This window comes from Coccinella septempunctata, chromosome 2, assembly GCF_907165205.1.
Source record: "Coccinella septempunctata chromosome 2, icCocSept1.1, whole genome shotgun sequence".
NCBI lineage: Eukaryota > Metazoa > Arthropoda > Insecta > Coleoptera > Coccinellidae > Coccinella > Coccinella septempunctata.
The window spans coordinates 34,467,902-34,487,240 of NC_058190.1; the positions used below are offsets into that span (position 1 = coordinate 34,467,902).

At 38.0% G+C, this 19,339-nt stretch overlaps 1 protein-coding gene across 3 annotated transcripts in view; it reads left to right on the plus strand.

The window, feature by feature from the left end:
• Window positions 1–19,339, plus strand: part of LOC123307343 (homeobox protein homothorax) — a 220,057-nt gene that overhangs the window by 145,147 nt on the left and 55,571 nt on the right. For all 3 annotated transcript variants that reach the window (XM_044889606.1, XM_044889608.1, XM_044889607.1), the window contains one exon: window positions 14,943–15,050. In XM_044889606.1, the coding sequence (XP_044745541.1) occupies window positions 14,943–15,050 (108 nt within the window). The remainder of the gene's footprint in view (window positions 1–14,942; window positions 15,051–19,339) is intronic.

The window sequence follows — 19,339 nt, forward strand, 5'->3', positions numbered from 1 at the left end:
AATAAAGTCAAAGGGCACACCCTGTATTTTAAGAAATAAAGGGTAATCTTTCATGAAATGTCAATGAAATTATTTAATAAAATAAATTTAAAAAAAAACAGTTCAATTCGATGATAAGATAAAATATACTTACCTATTCGAAAAAGTCAAAGACTAGTCGAATATTGAAGGAAAACCATATTACTTCACTCTACTACCTTTGCTATTTAGTTTCATCATTGATGATATTCTTGAACGAAACTTTCCAACCTAAAAATTCAAAAGGAAAGCCTCTCCCAACTTGTTGCCTATTTCGAATTCTCCTCCACCTGTGCCACCCGTGAAAATTCGCTTCCCTCGGAAAATCACCCGAAAAGGCGTAGTCTCGGGATTCCGAAGTCTTGGATGGTGTATTGTTTTCTTTGAAGGAAGGAAGAACATATCTAGTGTCGGCCCATCGTGTGCGCGAGCTGCCTATGACGTCGAGCGTTATTGATTTTCCCCAACATAGCCTTTTTGCCGCAAAACTGTCGAGGAATTCGAACAGCAGTAACTCAGGGTCTCCGGGGAGGAAAAAGACTGCAGAATCATCGTTTCCCGAACGCCCCAGGAAAGCAGTTTATTTTGGGGGGAAGAGGCATGGACTGTCTTAATTCTGAAGGGTGGTTTCCACTTCCCAGTATTGAAATTAATGGTTTATTATGTGGATATTTTGGAAATTATGCAGGCAACTGGACATCTGGTGGCGGTTCCGAAATATCGCTTTCGTTTGTCAAAATTTCGATCTGTCAAATCTTGACGTTTGAAGTGACGTGCGAATCTTATGACTTGTAAAGAAAATTGGGATTTTTTCTTTAAATTCGAACTGAGAATGCACAAACGCAAGAATTCGAATCGAAGACGAGACACTTTGGAAGACGTATCGTTGTTCGAGTGTCAGACCCCAGGTTCCGATAATTATTCATAGTATGTCACCTTTCCCGTCAAAAAAGCTGTATCCGTCAGGTCGGACGGACTGATGATCAATCGTGGCAACGCGCTAGTGAAGATCTCCGCTTGCGGACCTCGCAACAGGCTGTCAAAGCTGTCTGCCTCCGCTGTCGGCCGCTTGGAAATTTACCCACCTCGAAACGTCACTTTATGTAGGCTATTACAGAACCTCAAATGTTTTTATTATGCTCAGCTGAATACTTTATCTGATCAGCTGATTTTTACTACCCAACAAAAATCTGTCCGGGACATCATTCACGTATCATATAAATGCAGGCCGGGTTTTATGGATTGTTATGTGCTCTCTTTTCTATAAAATCGGGAGAATTGTTCGTTTTACACACTCCATTAGCGTACGGTTTTTTTACGATCCATACGAGATCGATATGAGTTTGCCATGCACTTCATCGGGACTATTCAGGGTTTTCGAGGTCCTGCTTCTGCACATTTGATGAAGAAAGGGAACAGTTACGTGTGTTCATAAATCTGTCTGTCACTTGTTTTATCCGAATATACGATAATGAATGAGTTGCAATTTGATATGTTAGGTTACAATTGAGGAAAGTCTGAATGGGATTATGATTTCAAAACTAAATTCGTCAAATAGCTCTATAGAATTCTATTAAATAAACTAAGTGCAAATACTATGTGAAATTTACCTTGTCATCTTTTCGATTGACCTTGTGAATTGTTTTCTGTCACTGTGACCATTACTGGTTCATTAGGAAAATGATGCGAAAACACGAATAAAAATTTATATGTTTTCGAGAAATCTCATAAGACTCGAACATAGTGCTAATTCGGAAATATTAAACCCATAATATGTGAAAATTGCCGTTTTTTTCCCAGAAAATTATCGCACATCAAATGCCGCTCAACCGGCTGACCTATACGGTGTTTATAACTCGGTTAAGTGTTTAATTTCCCGGTCGGTAATTAAGTTCTCATCGAGACTGCTGTAGTACCCATAAATTAAGTTTTTCAATTCATTTATCGAGCCGTGATTTATAGGATTCTAATCTCATTCAAATTAGTACCGTCATCGGCATTAATGTATTCTTTTTACACATTTGACGCATTGTTTTTATCCGCTTTATTTATTGGGATAGTCCGTTTTATCGTGATTTTTAACATTGACACGATCTTCCTCAATTATGGAACCGATCGTTCAGAAAAAAATGCGGCATTAAAAATCACCTCTCAACCTGCTAGGTATAAAAAAATTTGAGAAATTTTTTTGTGGTTTTTCAAATGTTTTATTTTTACGAATATGTCATGAATTTATATAAAAATTTGAATTTTTCGAATGGAACACCGTGGAAAATTGAAAAAAAATTCTCGAAACATCGTAAACAACATAAATGTTTTATCTCCTTGATATATATTCATATTCTGAAATTCGCTAGGAATATATTCGGACCTGATCTAATTTGAGTAGTTCTACTAGGATTTACACTTTTATTATTTTTTCTTTGATAGTTTCAGGCATTAACTGCTATGGTCTTTAGGTGAGTAGTAGCATGAGTACTTCAGGATAAAAAAAAACATGAAATTTTGCCATGGTCAAAAACATAAAGGGGACATATACATGGATAAAAGTACATACCACTAAATGAATCAATTAAGATAACAAAAATAAATAGGAAAAATTGAAGCCATAAGAGTATACTTATAGAACAGATAAACAAAAACTATGATTGCAATAATAACCAGTATAAAGTAAACAAAAATATATGAATAAATAAATACAGAAAAAGTCATCAGATATAAGCAAGAAGGATATTAGATATTATTTTTATTATGCTTCGTACACTTTTCTCTTTTAATTACTTGAATTTCAGTAATTTTGATAACAAATTGAGGGAAAACAGTAATGTCTTTTTTGATTCCTTGTTTTTTTACTGAAAATATAGGTACTTGTATAATTTCACTGTAAATTTTGTGTTTATTGTTTATTATTCATGAATGAAACCGATTTTTGTTCTGTAAATTCGTTTGAAATGATATCAATATATTCTAGAATCATCGAAACTTTATTTTCACCATCCATCCTCCTTCAACAACGCAGGAGACCTACAATGGTCGATCCAGGGGCTGTTTATAAAGGGTAGAAGTTTCCCCCGAAGTGACATCGTCGGGAATACCAGATTCGCTTTATTGTTTTAAGACAGGGCTCGTGACTACAGCGGTTTTAAGCGTTCGGATTTCCATTCTACAACCGTATACAATTCCGTGAATACGCGTATTGTCGGTTTCGGTTATTGTTGAACCCGAACCGCAGAAAAGAAAAGCAGGACGTTCTTTCATTCGGAAGAAGAGCTTTCCCCACCCTCCGTGTCCCATAATAATATCGCTAATTGTTCTTGAGGGGTGGGGGTGGGAAATGCGGATTTCGATTCCGGATTGAATTACGATGTTCCTAAAAGGAGGTAGCCTTTCTCATGACGCGATTTCTGTTGAAGTAGAAAGGGGTATAATTAAAATTTAATCCGATACGTTGGAGGAGTTGGGAGCGGGCACTTTTTATGTGGTATTTTTAATGCGATGCTTTCAGCTTTATGGCTTAAACTTGGTGTACTTCGTCGGTTGTGGTGGGTGGATACAATTCGATGACCCTTGGATTGGGTGGTTGATTCGAGGAGGAAAGAAGACTTAAATTACAGCTTCCCCAAAATAAAGTTGTGTATTTATTTTATTGAGGGTTTTGTGTGTTTTTTTTTATTTTTCCATGTGCTAGGTAGAAATTTTTGAAAAATGTTTATTAGGTATATTTAAAAGTAGATTCTTAAAGTCTTTTTCTATTGGGAATTCCAAACAAGCGATACGCTCCCTCGTGCCAATTTTTGTAAACAAAAAGTTAATGCACTTTTGTTTGTTTACATGGAGGAACGGAAAATATTTTGGTGTTTCAATAAGAGTTTTCATAAAAAATTTATCTTAATCTGGTGAAAATATCCTTATCTATCTCGGGACAATGGGGAAAGCTTAGTGAAGTTTTCATAATTGGCATCATTTGAGCAAATCTTCGATTACGACTTTCATGTGAAGATGTCAATTTTTACTATTCTCCACGATGAAATGAACGTTTAGTCAATGTTTAAATACATATGTATCTCGTCCTTATAGCACGGTAAAGTTTTTGTATATTTCAAATTGGTTACGAAGAATATAGTGTGAATTAACAAACCTGGATATATGTATAACCTCAAAATGAAAGGATTTACATTAAACACAAATCTGTTTCCCCCAGAGAGGCCTTTTTTCACCTAATAAGTTGATATACATATAACTTTCGATAGCATTCACACAAAGATCATTCAGAAAATCATCTCTGAATTCCAGTTCAACTTGGACAAGTTGGACAAGCATCAATGTTGCAATTTTAACCATTGTATATAATGGAGAAGGCAAGATATCATAATTGTGGCTTTCCATATAATCAATTTCCTTCTATTGTGTGTAAAGAGCCAAGAAGTTCGGATTCAAAAAATATTGCTCTCTTTTTATCAACTGATTCAGAACATAGTTGAAATTTTTTTCATAAATATTAATACTTCAAGACATTTATTGACCTGAAATTGATAATAATTAACACAATTGAATACAGATTTGACATACAATCTTCAAAACTGAGAAAAAACAAATATACACTGAGAAATTATTTGAAGAAAATCTCAAAACTCCCTTAAAGAATGACAATGAATGCATTAACTTTTTACTTCGAACTGTCATCACCATGTCGCTGGAATCTACATTTGAATTCCCAATACCATTTTTTCCGATTCGGCTTGGTTTGGAAATTGGAAAAATTGGGTACTTTGGCCGAATACAACTTCATTTTAAAGATCCACAGATGTGTAGTGTCACAAATTTAGCTAGTTAATCTGAAGTTATATTTGTTATTCCAGGAGTGGAACAGCTCATTATGAAAACTTAAAATGGCTGTATCTTTTTATCAGGACCAAATCGAAAAAAATGGTATAGATAAAAAGTGTTTCTTGTGACTTCAAGAATCTATTGTTGGAATGTACGAATCAAAGACTCACTCTTTTTTTATTTGAAAAAAATAGTTTTTTTTTTATTTGGGTAAACGTTTTATATTTGAAAAATGGTCAAAGTTTAGGGGTAAACTCATCATTGTTCTGCTTGTGACGAATTGAAAACTGGAGGATTCCTGAATGCCTTGTAATTTGTTCACTCAATTTTTCTCCGAGCACTTGGGAGCTAGATATAAATTTTTATCGACAATGCTCGACATGTCGACGCAGCATCTGTCAAAATAGGAGATCGCGATTATTTTCCCAATCAATTTCTACCGGCAGCGATGCGAAAAACGTCGCATCTCCGGATGGGGAACACGAAATGCACATCGGAATATGCAAATGTCAGCCGCGCGCCGCCCCAAGTTGAAGGGTAGCATCGTCGTCTACTCGGACGGCGGCGGAATCTTTGCTTGATTTAGTAATGTTTGCGAGATGGCAAGATGATTCGAAACGGTAAATTTTATCGCTATGGCCATTTAGAAGATTGCAGGCAAGATGGCGAGCCGGCGGCGGCGGTGGCGGGAGGGGGCGGCCGGTGGCGGCGGGCGCAGGCGCCCCGGGCGAATCTATTTCCGAGATGGCCCTCCTCTCAATTTTGATGGACATCCGAACGACCGCGCCCTCATTTCCGGAAACAAATCGCGCCTTTATCACCTCGTCATCGCGACTCTAATATAAAAATATCAAACTACAGTTTTATGCCGTTTTTAGGATCTCTTCCCGGGCTCTGGGAACAGCCATAAAGATGAACTTCTATTAGATCTTTACTATCCCCTTACTTGATTTTTAAGGGTTTCGCTCGGTTCGTAAAATTAATTTTATCATTCTCCGACGGCTCTTCCCACGCTTTCCGCGTTTGTTTATGCCCCCCGATGTGTTTCTCTTCACCTTTTGATACGTCCGAACGTTCTGACGAATTATTACTATCTTTCTCGTCGATTTCGATATTTGGTTTGTCACCCGAAGTGATCCTATGAACTATGAACTAACACCTTAATGAATTACACAGAATAAAATCGCATTATACAGGATGAGTCTTTGACTCGTTCAAATATTTTAACAGTAGATTCTTGAGGTAAAAAGAAACACTTTTTTGCTATACCATTTTTTTTGAATCGGTCCTAATAAAAAGATATCGCCATTTTAAGTTTCCATAAGGAGCTGTGCCACCCCTGGAAAAACAGAATTACCTTCAAAATAACTACCTAAATCTGTGACATTACAAATCTGTGGATCTTTTTAACAGAGTTGTATTCAGCCAAAGTACCCAATTTCTCAAATTTCACAGATATTTTTAATTTTTGAACATCAAATTACTTGAAAACGGAGCATTATACGAGATAATATAAAGAATACTTTTATTTTACAAAACGTTCAAATATTCATTAGATAGCGTCCAATTTAGTTTCAAGGGTTGGGTTCTTTAAATTTTTGGCATTTTTATGGTACGTAATGGTCATAATGAGAAGACTGGAAGGCGTGGGTAATATCTTGTGTTCGAAAAAGATTCGTCAAATAAATGAAAAACTATATTAAGAAATTTATTTCATTCGATAAAAGAGTTTGTTAGATAGAACTAAAAATAACGTTTTTTTAAGGTTTTTCAACAGCCTGTATCTTTTAAACCGAGCTGATTCGGAAAAAATGGTGAAGGAAAAAAGTGTTTCTTTAGACCTCAAGAATCTACTGCACGAAAAAAAATTCAGTCACTCCATGACCAATTTTCATTCGTCATGAGGGTTAGTGGGTAAAATCTGCTCGAATGCTTCGGAGTTATAACTATTGGATTTTCAGTATTGAAAAAATACCGATCAAATTGTATTGCAAGTTGCTAGTTAGTTAGTTGTGAAAGACCTTGTCTAAGATTTCATGATCCTATCAATAGAAAATAAAAATTCTCTACTTTCCGAATTGAATGTTAAATTTCAGTATTGCCTTATTTGATTTCGTTTTTTATTTGATAAAATTTAATTTTGTTAAATATCAGGTTTCAAAAATGCTTTCTCTGTGAAACAACGAATTTAAAGATATTTGCATCATAAGGAATACTTTTTTAGCGGCTATCTGTCAGAAAATTTTTTGGAAAAATAAGCCGCCCCATTATCATACTTTCAGCGTTATCAAAATATTTTTTTTCGAATAATAATCGATTTTTCGATGTCAAACCGCTGCTTCTTACGCTTCACAGAATATTGTGCAATCAGCTTTCCACGGGGCTTTTAGAGCACGTAGTTTTAGAATCCCTCAAAAAATTTCTATTTGTGTGTGTATGTAACGCTCTGTTATGAACACGCTACAAGTAGCAATTCCAGCAGAATGTTTAATGTCCACAGTGCTGACAAGGCTTTTGATTTTACCTTAAAACGAAAAAATGGTTTTTGAGTTTTTCGAATCTTTCAGAAACAAATAGTGGGTCCGGTACAGCTGTAAATTTTTGTTTCTACAGACAGCACTTAGTTGTTTGTTCATATTGAGAAAGGGATATGATTTTTGGTGCCTTATGTTTCAATGCCGTGCTTCTGACGCTTGAAAGTAGCCTGGGGTCGCAGCCAGTATAATATATTTAGTCAACGAGCTTCTGATCCACTTCGGATTAGATCTACTTCTAATCTTGTTATAAACAGGTGCTCATTTAAGTTAAGACACATTGGTCGTTTTAATCATGCATCAAACTAAATGAAATCCCTATAAAACTGTATGGGTAACTAGCTAGGAGGACCAAGTAGTCAGAGCCTGCGAAAGTATCTGTCAACACTTCGACAAACCGTAAGCCGATTCGAAAAACGCCAAGTCGAACGGGGGAGGACAGGATTTTCGAGTGCATCCTATATTTTTTCCTGGATTCGCCAGCCAGTTGGAAATGCCCGATCGAAGGGCATCCGTAGGCGTGAGTGACATCGATCCAGCAGGATCCCTCCGCCGCCGACTGCGGGAGGTCAGCAGGATTGCGCCGTGAGCGAAGGGGTATAAAGAGCAATAGACAGATCTACGTAGAATTTTGATTTACGAATGGAATCGACTTCAGATGCACGTCTCGGGGCAGATGGGAACCAATGAGAAATGAGAAGAGAGAGGCCGGGAGCCCTCCCCCGCAAGGAGACGACGACGGCGCTGAAACGAGCTGAAAACTGACCCAGTGCTACACGATATCCCACAGTTAGATTAATATGCGAGCCGAGACGGATAAAAGAATCGAGGTAGAGAGACACTGGAATTGCGAAAAAGTTAATAAGTAGAAGATTATTCTCGGAAGAATCGTTCGGGAAAAGTTCCTCTCCTTTATTCGGAAAGTTTTTAATGTTTTTCACTCCGCGGAATATGAAGGGATAGACCGGGATTGGATGTAGTATTATTCATTTGCGAGGAAACGGGAGGGAGGCAACGCCGCATTGTGAGCCCGAAAATGGGATGCGAATCGATATAGCTCCTTCTTTATGGGATAACGTTCTTTTAACGCTCGACGACTTCATCTTACGGGGATATATTGAAAAATTCTTAACCTACTAAAGAACCAATCAAAATTTCAAAGCCAAAATATTTTATTACTCTCCTCTGAATGGGATATATTTATTAGAGCGAACCTGCAACGTCTCTAGACCTTTCAAAAAAAAATGTTTCTTCTTGCTCTGCAAACCAGACCTCACCAGCTTTTATTACCTCCTCGTTGAAAGAAAATTTACTACCTTTTAAACTTTTTTCAGTTTAGGAAAGAGATGATAGTCGGATGAGGCCAAATCTGGTGAATAAGGAGGATGTTCTAGTAATTCAAACCCCAAATCACGAATTTTGTGCAGGGGCGTTGTCCTGCAAAAACAAAACACCTTTGGATAGCTTTCCGCGTATTTTCTCTTTAATTTTTTCCCGTAGAGTGATCAGTAATGTCGAATATGTCGAACATCAGATTTTTGGACACGAAACTTCTTAGGTCTTGGAGAACCAGAGTGTCGCCATTCCATCGATTGTTGCTTTGTTTCTGGATCGTAGAAATGTACCCAAATCTCATCCATAGTAACAGTTCGGTTTAAGAAGTCTATATCGTTTTCAAATCGAGCACAGATCGAACGTGATACTTATACCATTGCACACTTTTGGTCAACATTCAAACATTTGGGGATCCATTTTGCAGCAATTTTTCTCATGTCCAAATTGAGGTGAACTATATGATGAACGCGTTCGTATGAAATATTCAGTGCTTCAGATATCCGTTTTAGCCCAATTCGACGGTCTGATAAAATCATGTCATGAACTGCATCGATATTTTCGGGGACTGACACAGAAACTGGCCTTCCCGATCGGTCATTATCTTCAATGGAAAATTTACCTCTTTTAAAGCTTGCAGTCCAAATTTTCACGGTCGCATACGAAGGACGTTGATCACCAAGGGTATTAAGCATATCTTCGTAAATCTGCTTACCTCTCAACCCTTTTAAAAACAGATACTTGATGATGGCTCCATACTCCAATTTTTCGATTTTCACAATTTCGGTTGGACATCTTCTTTGTATTAATTTATGGCGTAACTCTGGTTTACTTTTTACCTCAAACTTCACACTGACACTCCTAATGAGTTATTGTTCGTTGCCATGGTAATGCAATATTTTTTTATGCATGGAACTGGTCTAGGCTAACTAGATATCAATATATATGGAAAGTCCTTCAATCAAATTCTTAGATTTTTCTCAAAAATTTCATGAAAAGGATAATTTCTCAATTGAATGAGCTCAAGGAAGGTTTGACAGTTCATTTTACTTAACTCGTAAAATCTTGCAGATTTCGTTAATAATTAATTCGATAACAGCAAATGAAAGTGATTGTCACGAGCACTTATGTTTCCATCAAATTCTTTATTCCTAAAATTGATCTAATCGCCCTTCTATCTAGTATTGGTATCTTTGTGACAACCATCCAGACGAAAAGAGTTTGCGGACGAAAAGTGTATGCGGACGAAAAGTACTTGCCTTCAAAAATAGTTAAATAGTTGTTAGGTCGACGAAAAAGTATCTTTACCAAATTTTTTACCTTTCCCAAAACTACCCGATCTGCCCTATAAGCCTTCAGATTTTCGATGTCGAAATCATAAAAACGGCAGGATCAGCAGACACATTTGTCGATTAGCGTGGAACACCTAATAATTCAACATCCCGCCCTATTCAGTCGTATCATATCACGGGTGGAAACATAAACTTAGGGCACTGAAACTGTAATATGAAAATGGATTAATAAATTTACAGCCGACCTGTTTTACGACTCGCATTAAACGCCTGATGCGGTGATGCTGAGCGACGTTGTTGCATTTGATGTGGGCACAAGAAAATTGGGCTATTTCCGTTTTTTGCCCCTCAATTGCTCGGGAATTCCGCTAGGGATACAGCCACAGATTTTATTATTGGAAATAAGAGCATTATAAATACATTAGGTATGTATTTCGAATGATTCTTTCATTGGTTGATAAATAAGGTACTTTAAATCTCTACATACTCTATTCAAGTAGGCTTTGAAAGGCTATAGACGCAGCTTAATATCTAGTCACAAAATATCCCCAATAATTACTCTATTTTCAAACAAAGAAATAAAATATATAAACATAACCTAACAAAATATTTAAATGGATACAATTATTTTCTCGAAACATAAACAACAACACAACATTTAAAATATTTTCGTGTAATTGCATAGACTTCTATGTAGTAGGTTTATAGGTCAGTGGTTATTACCAATACAAACCAGAATTTCGCAACTTACTAAGTATAAGTATTATCAACTTAATTTCTATTTTACACAGCCTCCCGTGATTCCAATAATTATTGATGTGATTAGGTACTATACGATTATGTATATGTCTTCGAAGAATATTCAAAATACCATTAATTGTTAACTGTTATGAACCTTGACAGAAAATGGTTCTCTGTGACCCCGATGCGTAAACTATGGATATTCTATATTCAACCACATCGATGGTTTCGATTATCTCTGTGGTCAGAAGGTGTGCTTTTTTCACATCGTGTAAACACAGTTAATTTGCGAGATACATACAATATTCTTTGGGGATATTGCACCTGCATGTATTTTTTCATGAATAAAGTAATTGTAATTTTTTCCGTGGGCAAATTCAATATCAATCAAATTCTATGCTGCAAAATCCAATGAAAGGATAATCATCGTTTAGCTCCTTGCACTCATCTAAAATATTGGATCGCATCCGTCAAACATAGAATTACCCGTAGGATCGCATCCTCCGAATCACAGATTTACATTAAGCTTGACATTTGATGAGACCACAGAAAAACTGTCGTTATATCAACTGATTGACTCGCGAGCGATATCCCGCTATACCGCAATTAACATACACCTGGTGTAACGCGACACATCCGACATAAATATTAATCGAAATAATTTCATATCTCAATCGAGATAGGTTATCCGCGAATCAGTCGCACCAACCGCAACAGGTTCTTTGTGTGCCGATGACGGCTAGGTGTCAAAAAACCGTCCGTTTCGAGATCCGTCTTAATCCGCGCGAAATGGCATTTTTCTGGTCGCTAATTACCGGGGGACAGAAGTAATTAATTGCGAGTCATGATTTTGTCCGCAATCAGTAATTGACCGACAATCCATCTCACCGCGGACAGGGCAGGACTCGGCGCATCGGGCCGTCGCTAACGTCAATCAATCAAACGTTGCCTCCTCTGTGATCGTCATTGTTGCCAACGTCACTTCGGGGTACGTTCCGATGTTTTATATAGAGAGACGGAGAGTCGGAGTCCGCGGTTCATATCTCGTAAATTTTCTGCGGAACGAGACCTAGGACAACGCGACATCCACGTAGCGTACGTAAATCAAAGAAGTCCCAACTGACCTCGATCGGGACACGCGATACGCTAGCGTATAAATTTATCGAGAAGAATATTTCTAATTTTATGTCCGAAAACTGAGGCGCCTTTATTGTAATCTTTTCACAGATGTGTAGTGTCACAGATTTAGCTAGTTATTCTGAAGGTAATTTCGCTTTTCCAGGATTGGCACAGCTCATTATGAAAACTCAATATTACTATATCTTTCTATCAGGGCCGAATCAGAAAAAATGTTATGGGAAAAAAGTGTTTCTTTTTACCTCAAGAATCTACTGTTGAAATATCTGTACCAATCATAGACAAACCCTGTATACCGACAATGTTCTGCGGAGGTTCATATAATAAAACTTTTCCCCACATCATTTGACCGCTGCGTTCAAGCTTCTTGACGACAATTAACAAAACGACGATTTGACGTGGTCTGGTTTTCGGAGAGACAAATAAACCCTTATCAGCCAAAAATTCAATTAAATTTTCAAACGAGCCACAGAGCACTCCACGTAATGAATGACTGTGAATTAAACCATTTATTCACCCCAATAAACCACGGCCTGCGATATATCTTTCACGAGTTGGAAATTTCTGTCGCAACAACCCCCGATGTTCCACTTATCTTACCTCTTCAACTCAAGAGGCCAGAGTGGTGGTGGGTCTCCGCCACCCCTGATCTACGATATACCTTTTGAAGAATGATTTGTTATGTATTGACATCGCCAGCTACAGACACGTCCCTTATTTCGGGATTTATGGCCACGGAGCTAGATTCTGTGATCAGATAATGTTTGTTCTACGGAGATGAATTTCGTGTATGATTTTCCTCAAAGGACTTTTTAAAATATACGTCTAGGAAGAGAGATGGTTAGCGAAAGATTTATAGATAGACGGTGAGAAATTCCTGGAACATTTTTCACGTCTCCGCTCTCACATAAATTCAGTTGGCGCCACTGAATTATGATTTCCCGATTATGTTTATTTCAAATCCACTAGTTCCATAGAGCCTTTTCTATGGTTGTCATATTGATATTTTTATACCGTGGATACTGCAACGTCACAGAAGAGAACTGACAACGCAAATCATAGCCGGTGCTCGAAACTACAGCTGCAATACCGATTTTCTTGTTCAAACAACCATAAATCATATTTACGACGATTTTTTACTGGAAGCTTATTTACACATAAAACGTCCATTGTTTTCCCACCTCATTGAAAACTTTTTACCCGTCGGTGATTGGTATTTATGTCATTTTTGCGCTTAATTCGAAATCGTAAAGGATGAGGAATGTTGGGATGGAGATTGAGATAAAGACAGGAGGAAAGAGATGAAAGCAACTGCTGTTGTTGGTAGACAGATATTCCTTACGTAATAGCTCGAAGCGAGGGAACATGACATCCCATTCCATTCATATTAAACGGGACATTAGACACTTACTGTAATTCTGTCCGTATTATGAACAGTTCGATTCACTCGCTTCGATTTTTTTTGCATTCCTAACGGCCTCGTCCGTCGCAGGCTGAAGAAGCTCACTGTGAAACTTGAAAGGTCAGCTGGTGTCATGATTCTCGACAAATTCATTACCAAAGAAAAAGAACTATTTTTCTATGATTCCTGCATAACCCTATTATTGTCATATAATAATCTGTTTCTTGACATATGTTCATAGAAAAAGAAGTAGGACCATAAAAATTGCGCAATCGGGTTTAGAATTGATCATGAAAGAATTCAATTTTCAATTATAATCTAATTATAAGCTATACCGATGTCGGAGGACTCGAAAATAGAGATTGTGTAAGGTCGAATGAAGCAATTAAGCGTAACAGAAAACGAGAGAGAATTTGTAGACAACGAACGACGATATTTAATCGCTGCCCATAAATAAAATCGAGGATATAGAGCGGTGTATAGAGTTGTCTCTACGCGTCTGGAATTATTGGTCGGCAAAAGTAGTTTTTATCTCCGCCATTAACAATACACCGATCTGGAATAAACGTTGTTTCCTAAAATGGACCGTCGTTTCGATTAATTCAAATCATTTATTTATTCACTCTTTATAAATACCTGTTCGTTTTTATTTATCGTGTTCTTTAATAATCTTTCATTAATTTTCTGTTTCACATCGGCATCGGTAACTGAATTAATTACGGTCACAAATGACACAAATCAGGCATTATGTTCATCGGGTTGAAACACGCTGCTTTTTACAACGCTAATTTATGGAGTTTGATTAATATGTCGATTTCATGTATTAAACACGCAAGTTTCTCCATTAGACCAACTCTTTAATAATTCTTACAACCTTCATTTTATGCCTCATTCTAATTCTAAATTATCGACGCAGCTTTATGTGCTATTAACACTAAAATAACTGTCATCCTTATCAACCTTTCTTGTCATTTGTCAACATGTATTCAAAATTATTTTCTGTGACCCATCCTGTATTTGTTGTTTGTTTAAACGATCTAATAATCTAGATCTATTTCGCCAGTAATACGAAGATCATCCCGTTACCAAAGCATCAATATTTGCATAAGGAACTCTCGTAAAAGTAGCAAAACAGCCACGTGACTGTTCTACGTTTAATGCGAAACATAACATTCCGACAGGTACGGAAGTAGAGATGACAGTGACAGAGCGACCGTGCAGGCAACTGTAATCGATGGCAAACAGATGACGCTTTCCGCGTACGGTCAATAGCTCCAGACTGGCAATAAAGAGGGTTCTCTTTGGTCCATGTTCTGCTCTAACGGTGCTCCAGATGATGTCCCACTTTCATTACCGCCCGTTACGGGGATTACGACTTATTCCCGCTCAACGGGTGGCCTCTAAAAGCGAAATTACTCTCCTTTTTGCCACCTCTTCCGGAAATTTCGAATTTTATTCAACGAAAATGGGTAGCGACAGACTTTCGTCGTATAAATCATATTATTTGATCTATTTATTATATAAAAGGTGTATTTTCGAACGAGACGGCCAGGATTTTGAGGAAGCGTCTTTACTTCAGAAATACACCTCCTGTGGGCATCAACCATAGAATATTATATTTTGACAGTTGTGTATTGATCGTTGTTTTGTTGATTGCAGGTAAATGGTGTCCACGGCGAGAGTGGTCATCACCTACGGATGCCAGAGCAGCGAGTGATGCTGCAAGAAGAGGCGTTCTCTACTCATCCGTCTTCCTCGGTAGTCCTGGTGAGTACACGCGCTAACTAAAACGTTAAGCCCACGATTTAAAACTTGCCTCTTTCATACTCACCGTTCGCCGGCCGCGTAGCGTAGAGAGGGGACTACGCCACGGTTGTCATGGTGATGACCACATTCCCGCCTCGCAGCCATGGTGATATAAAACGCAGGCGCGACGCGATTTGAGTGGCGCGAAGCGGCTGAATGGCGAACTTTCTGGGTGGTGCATTGTGTGGCTCCTCTTACCTTTCCTTACTCCACGTCTCGGTTCTCCTCGTTTTCCCCGAGTTCATCTTGGAAATTATGTTCATCGAATCAGATATTATCATGTTCAATCAAAATTCAAATGGTTCAGATATCCATACTTACGATATGTAATCGAAAAATTAGACAGAGTAGATTGTTCTATTAATTTTTCGGTAGGCCTTTCTATGACCGAGACATAAAATTTTATGATATGAGATAGATGACAGAAGCCATAGATAAGCAATATGTGTTGGATTCTTTTCAAGTTTCGATGATTTCTGAATCGTGAGTGGGTTCAAGATTTCATTCTCAGTAGTGAAATTCATTTGTGGAAAAACTTGGAAGCGCAGATGACGGTGAAAATTATGATTCACCGATGACAGGGCGACGAATAAAAAGGAGCATCAGCGTAACCTCTTAACATTCCAAGGAAACCGTCCCATTGATAATTCATGTTGCGCTCGAAGGCGACTTGATCTCCATTTGATATTCTCATACGACCATCTCAGCAATTTCTTTCACATATGTTATTGTCAGCGCGTTTGATATTTTATTTATTTTTTTCCACATCTCGTCGGTTTTCTTTGACGGTATTAGGGACCGTAGACCTGTTATTATGAGGGAAAGGTTGAAATTATACCTGGAGCAGATCTGATTTTTAATTATTAACCAAATCCGGGAATTCATTTCGGATTCAGTTACCTGCAGTCGTTTCTGGGGTTTCGTAATTAAAGATCAACACGATTCGTTTTGTTTCAACCTCTCTCTTTCTCTCCCGCCTCGTTTTTTGTTCGGACCGTGCCCACCTGCGTTCCTTCGATGTCTTATTATCATAAATAGGTATGAGCGACCCAGTGGGAATCCGTTCGTTTATTTTCAATCGTGGAATCAATCGAGAAATCGGATATATGTGGACCCTGAAAACGTACCAGTAATTATAGGGGAACACGGTATACGAAAATTCCTAAATCGATTCTGTGGTTCTCCCAAATGTCATCTTATCATGAAGTTCGAGACTCTTCTGTGTTCCGGTTTGTGCAATGTTGGAAGATTGCATGAGTTCGTGGTTTTTCTGTTCGGTGTGATTTGCCAAATTGCCCCATCTTGGGGTTCTCATATCACGGTAATTGCTAAAAATTGATACAATTACCGTAACACATGTTCCCACAAGAGCACTTTACGTATACCTCCTACTTGTAATTTAATAAAGCAAAGACTATTGCCGTTAATTATAGCCTCACACGTCGTATTGTTCCCCCCACTGAGCGGGGCAAACGTGAGAATAAGACCATCGCACAAAGCATGATGAAACGCCGAAAAGAATCCGGTGCAATTTGATGCTGACCCTCACAGGTGACCTGAAGAAGGCAAGCATCCTTTCTGATTGGACTATCTATCACACGGGCCCCCGTAATTGGTTCCCATGGAACGTCACGTGGAAGGAACAGAGAAGTAATTGTTACCTAGGAGACGGAGTTCATCACTCAGCCGAGTGCGAGGCTCCCCAAAAATTTCATTTCGGAGTAGAGTCAGCCCTTCCCTAATTACAAGGTTGGTGTGTGTACGTCTGCCTCCTCCTCCACCTCTTCTCTCTCCATGCTCACGGCCCCACGCTGTTATTTGGAAAAATGCCGTAACTCGTGTTCACGTCAGTAGCACTCGGCATTGTGTTGACATTTGGGCGCCTCCATGTATGCGTGCATCCCTCAGAAGAGGTGCCTAATGAAAACTCCGTGCCTACACAATCGATTTTTCCGATTTTCCAACTGTAGGAAACCAATTTCCTCGTTCGGGAAAACAACAGGCTGTCGCTGTCCACCCATAACGATCGTTCGAAAAAATTAACAAAGTAGGCTATGAATTCTTGACAGGTTGTCCATTCGAGAGTATTACGTAGCTTATTACCTATAAGCGACTTACGGTTACATTGGTAATCAACAAAAACAATTCACTTGAACATTCATTTACAGAATTCTTCCTTGCTCTTTCTCAAGTAGAATTCGATTATTTATCCTAATACTTACTTATTGCACTATATTTTAATAAAATCATATGTAGAATCAATTGTGCATTCAAAATTGTATGGTTCAAACTAAGATATCTAGAAACATCTCAGTGCCAACTAACTTGACAACTAATTTTTTGCTCTATATTTGTCATCGTGTCAAGCAGAAATATGATTCTATGCTTCCTGTCGTTCCAGGTATGTCACGCACAGCGAAATTTTATCCGTCAAAATTTCTTCCGAAGAGCAATTTTTAATGCGGAATTCCTTCCTCGAAGGTGATACCGTCAATTCTCACCCTCGACTTTTGAATAACCTAATCTTTTTGGCATATTATACGCATATCGCAGTTTAAGTTTCACCACAGCATCTCACATTGACGTATCATATTCATTTTTTCAAGTTATTATAATAACGTATCACTTCGAGCTTATGAAATTACATCGTCGTTACCCAAATATGATATAGCTATCCCAATAATCGGCCCCACATCGAGCTTGCACCATATGGGCACAATCCACTCAAACTTAGTCTTTATTCATACACCTACCACAGATAAATGTTAGAATCGCTAACTCAGAATACATTTCTGTGTAATTTAGAACGTGGTTTTGATCACTTTTGTCGAAATTTAGACAAATTGATGTGGGGCAATCACTATGGGACAGCTTGACAGCTATATCATGTTTGGGTATGGACGATGTAATTTCATAAGCTCGGAGTGATACGGTGTTATAATAACTTGAAAAATTAATATGATACGTCGATGCGTGAGGCTGGCTTGAAATACAAGCCGTGAAATACTCGTACGTATAGTTTATTCGAAAATTTCGCGACGGGTGGCATCTGACAGATCCTTAATTCATATATGTGTGACATAGGGAATCATAGAATTACATATTCTTCTTCTTCTTTCGGATATAAATTTTATGGGGTTATAACATTTGTCAAGAAGAATATTAGAAATATATAATCGCCCTAGATTTGGCAGAAATGATGCAAGGCTCTGAAAATACCCAATTCGATCATAGATGAAACTTCAATCGAGGGTCTATGATGATGATGCGACACGATCGGTGAATAATTGCCCGATTTTCCGTCCAACGTAATTTTCGCCCGATGATTTTCCAATTTAATTCGAGGCACACTAGGCGTCGGGAGCGATGAGGTGAAAAATTACTGAATGGGGACGTCGCGCTGCGTCGCCACGGTTCGTTGGAGAGGGCTTGGCCAGGTTTTCCGTCAAGGTCGACGGTATATGTCCCCGCGTTAATTAGAAATGGAGAACGTCCCCGTTGTCATTTTCTATGGCGCAATTTCACTGCGAATGAATACGTCACCTATGAGGCGATCATCAACCAAGCCCGTTTTGGAGGACAGAAAAAGGATGAATTCGTCGAATTTGCAGATAAAGAAGTTTATAATTCTGTGAATACGAGATCATTTGACATTTGACATTCCTTCATAACAAATCTTTATAAAGAGTAGAGAGAAGAAGAAAGATCGCTGCTTTGAAACCATAGATTTTTTGTCCCCTTAAATATGTACCAATAGGTAGTTCATGTTTTTGCCAATAGCCGCGCTGGCGATTGCAGGATGGCGAAATTTTGATTTAAACTAGTTGAAGTTGGCTGAGTGAACTGTCTTCCTAGTGACAGATTATTGGAATAATATTATTATTTTCGACTTTTGATAAGAGAACAATATATGACCATGGTGAAATGTTGAAGCGTGTGCTAGTATAACAGTGTTTTGGCATCGGAAAGAAAAGGAGAAGAGATAAAATTTCAGAGTGCATTTTTGAGAGAAAATTGGAAAAAACCTTACCTCAATAATCGACTCGGAATCAGTTTGTGTGTCAAGAGCACTTTTGCGATGAAGATATCAAAAAAGATGATGGATTCATTATAAACGAAATCGAAATTGTCATCCCTCGTGAGAAGTGGACTCTTCTGAATAAGAATATCTAACCAATAAAACAACATGGTTCATAAGTAGATATTCTTGAAGAATTTTGTTGGCATAACATAATATATGGTTTAATAAC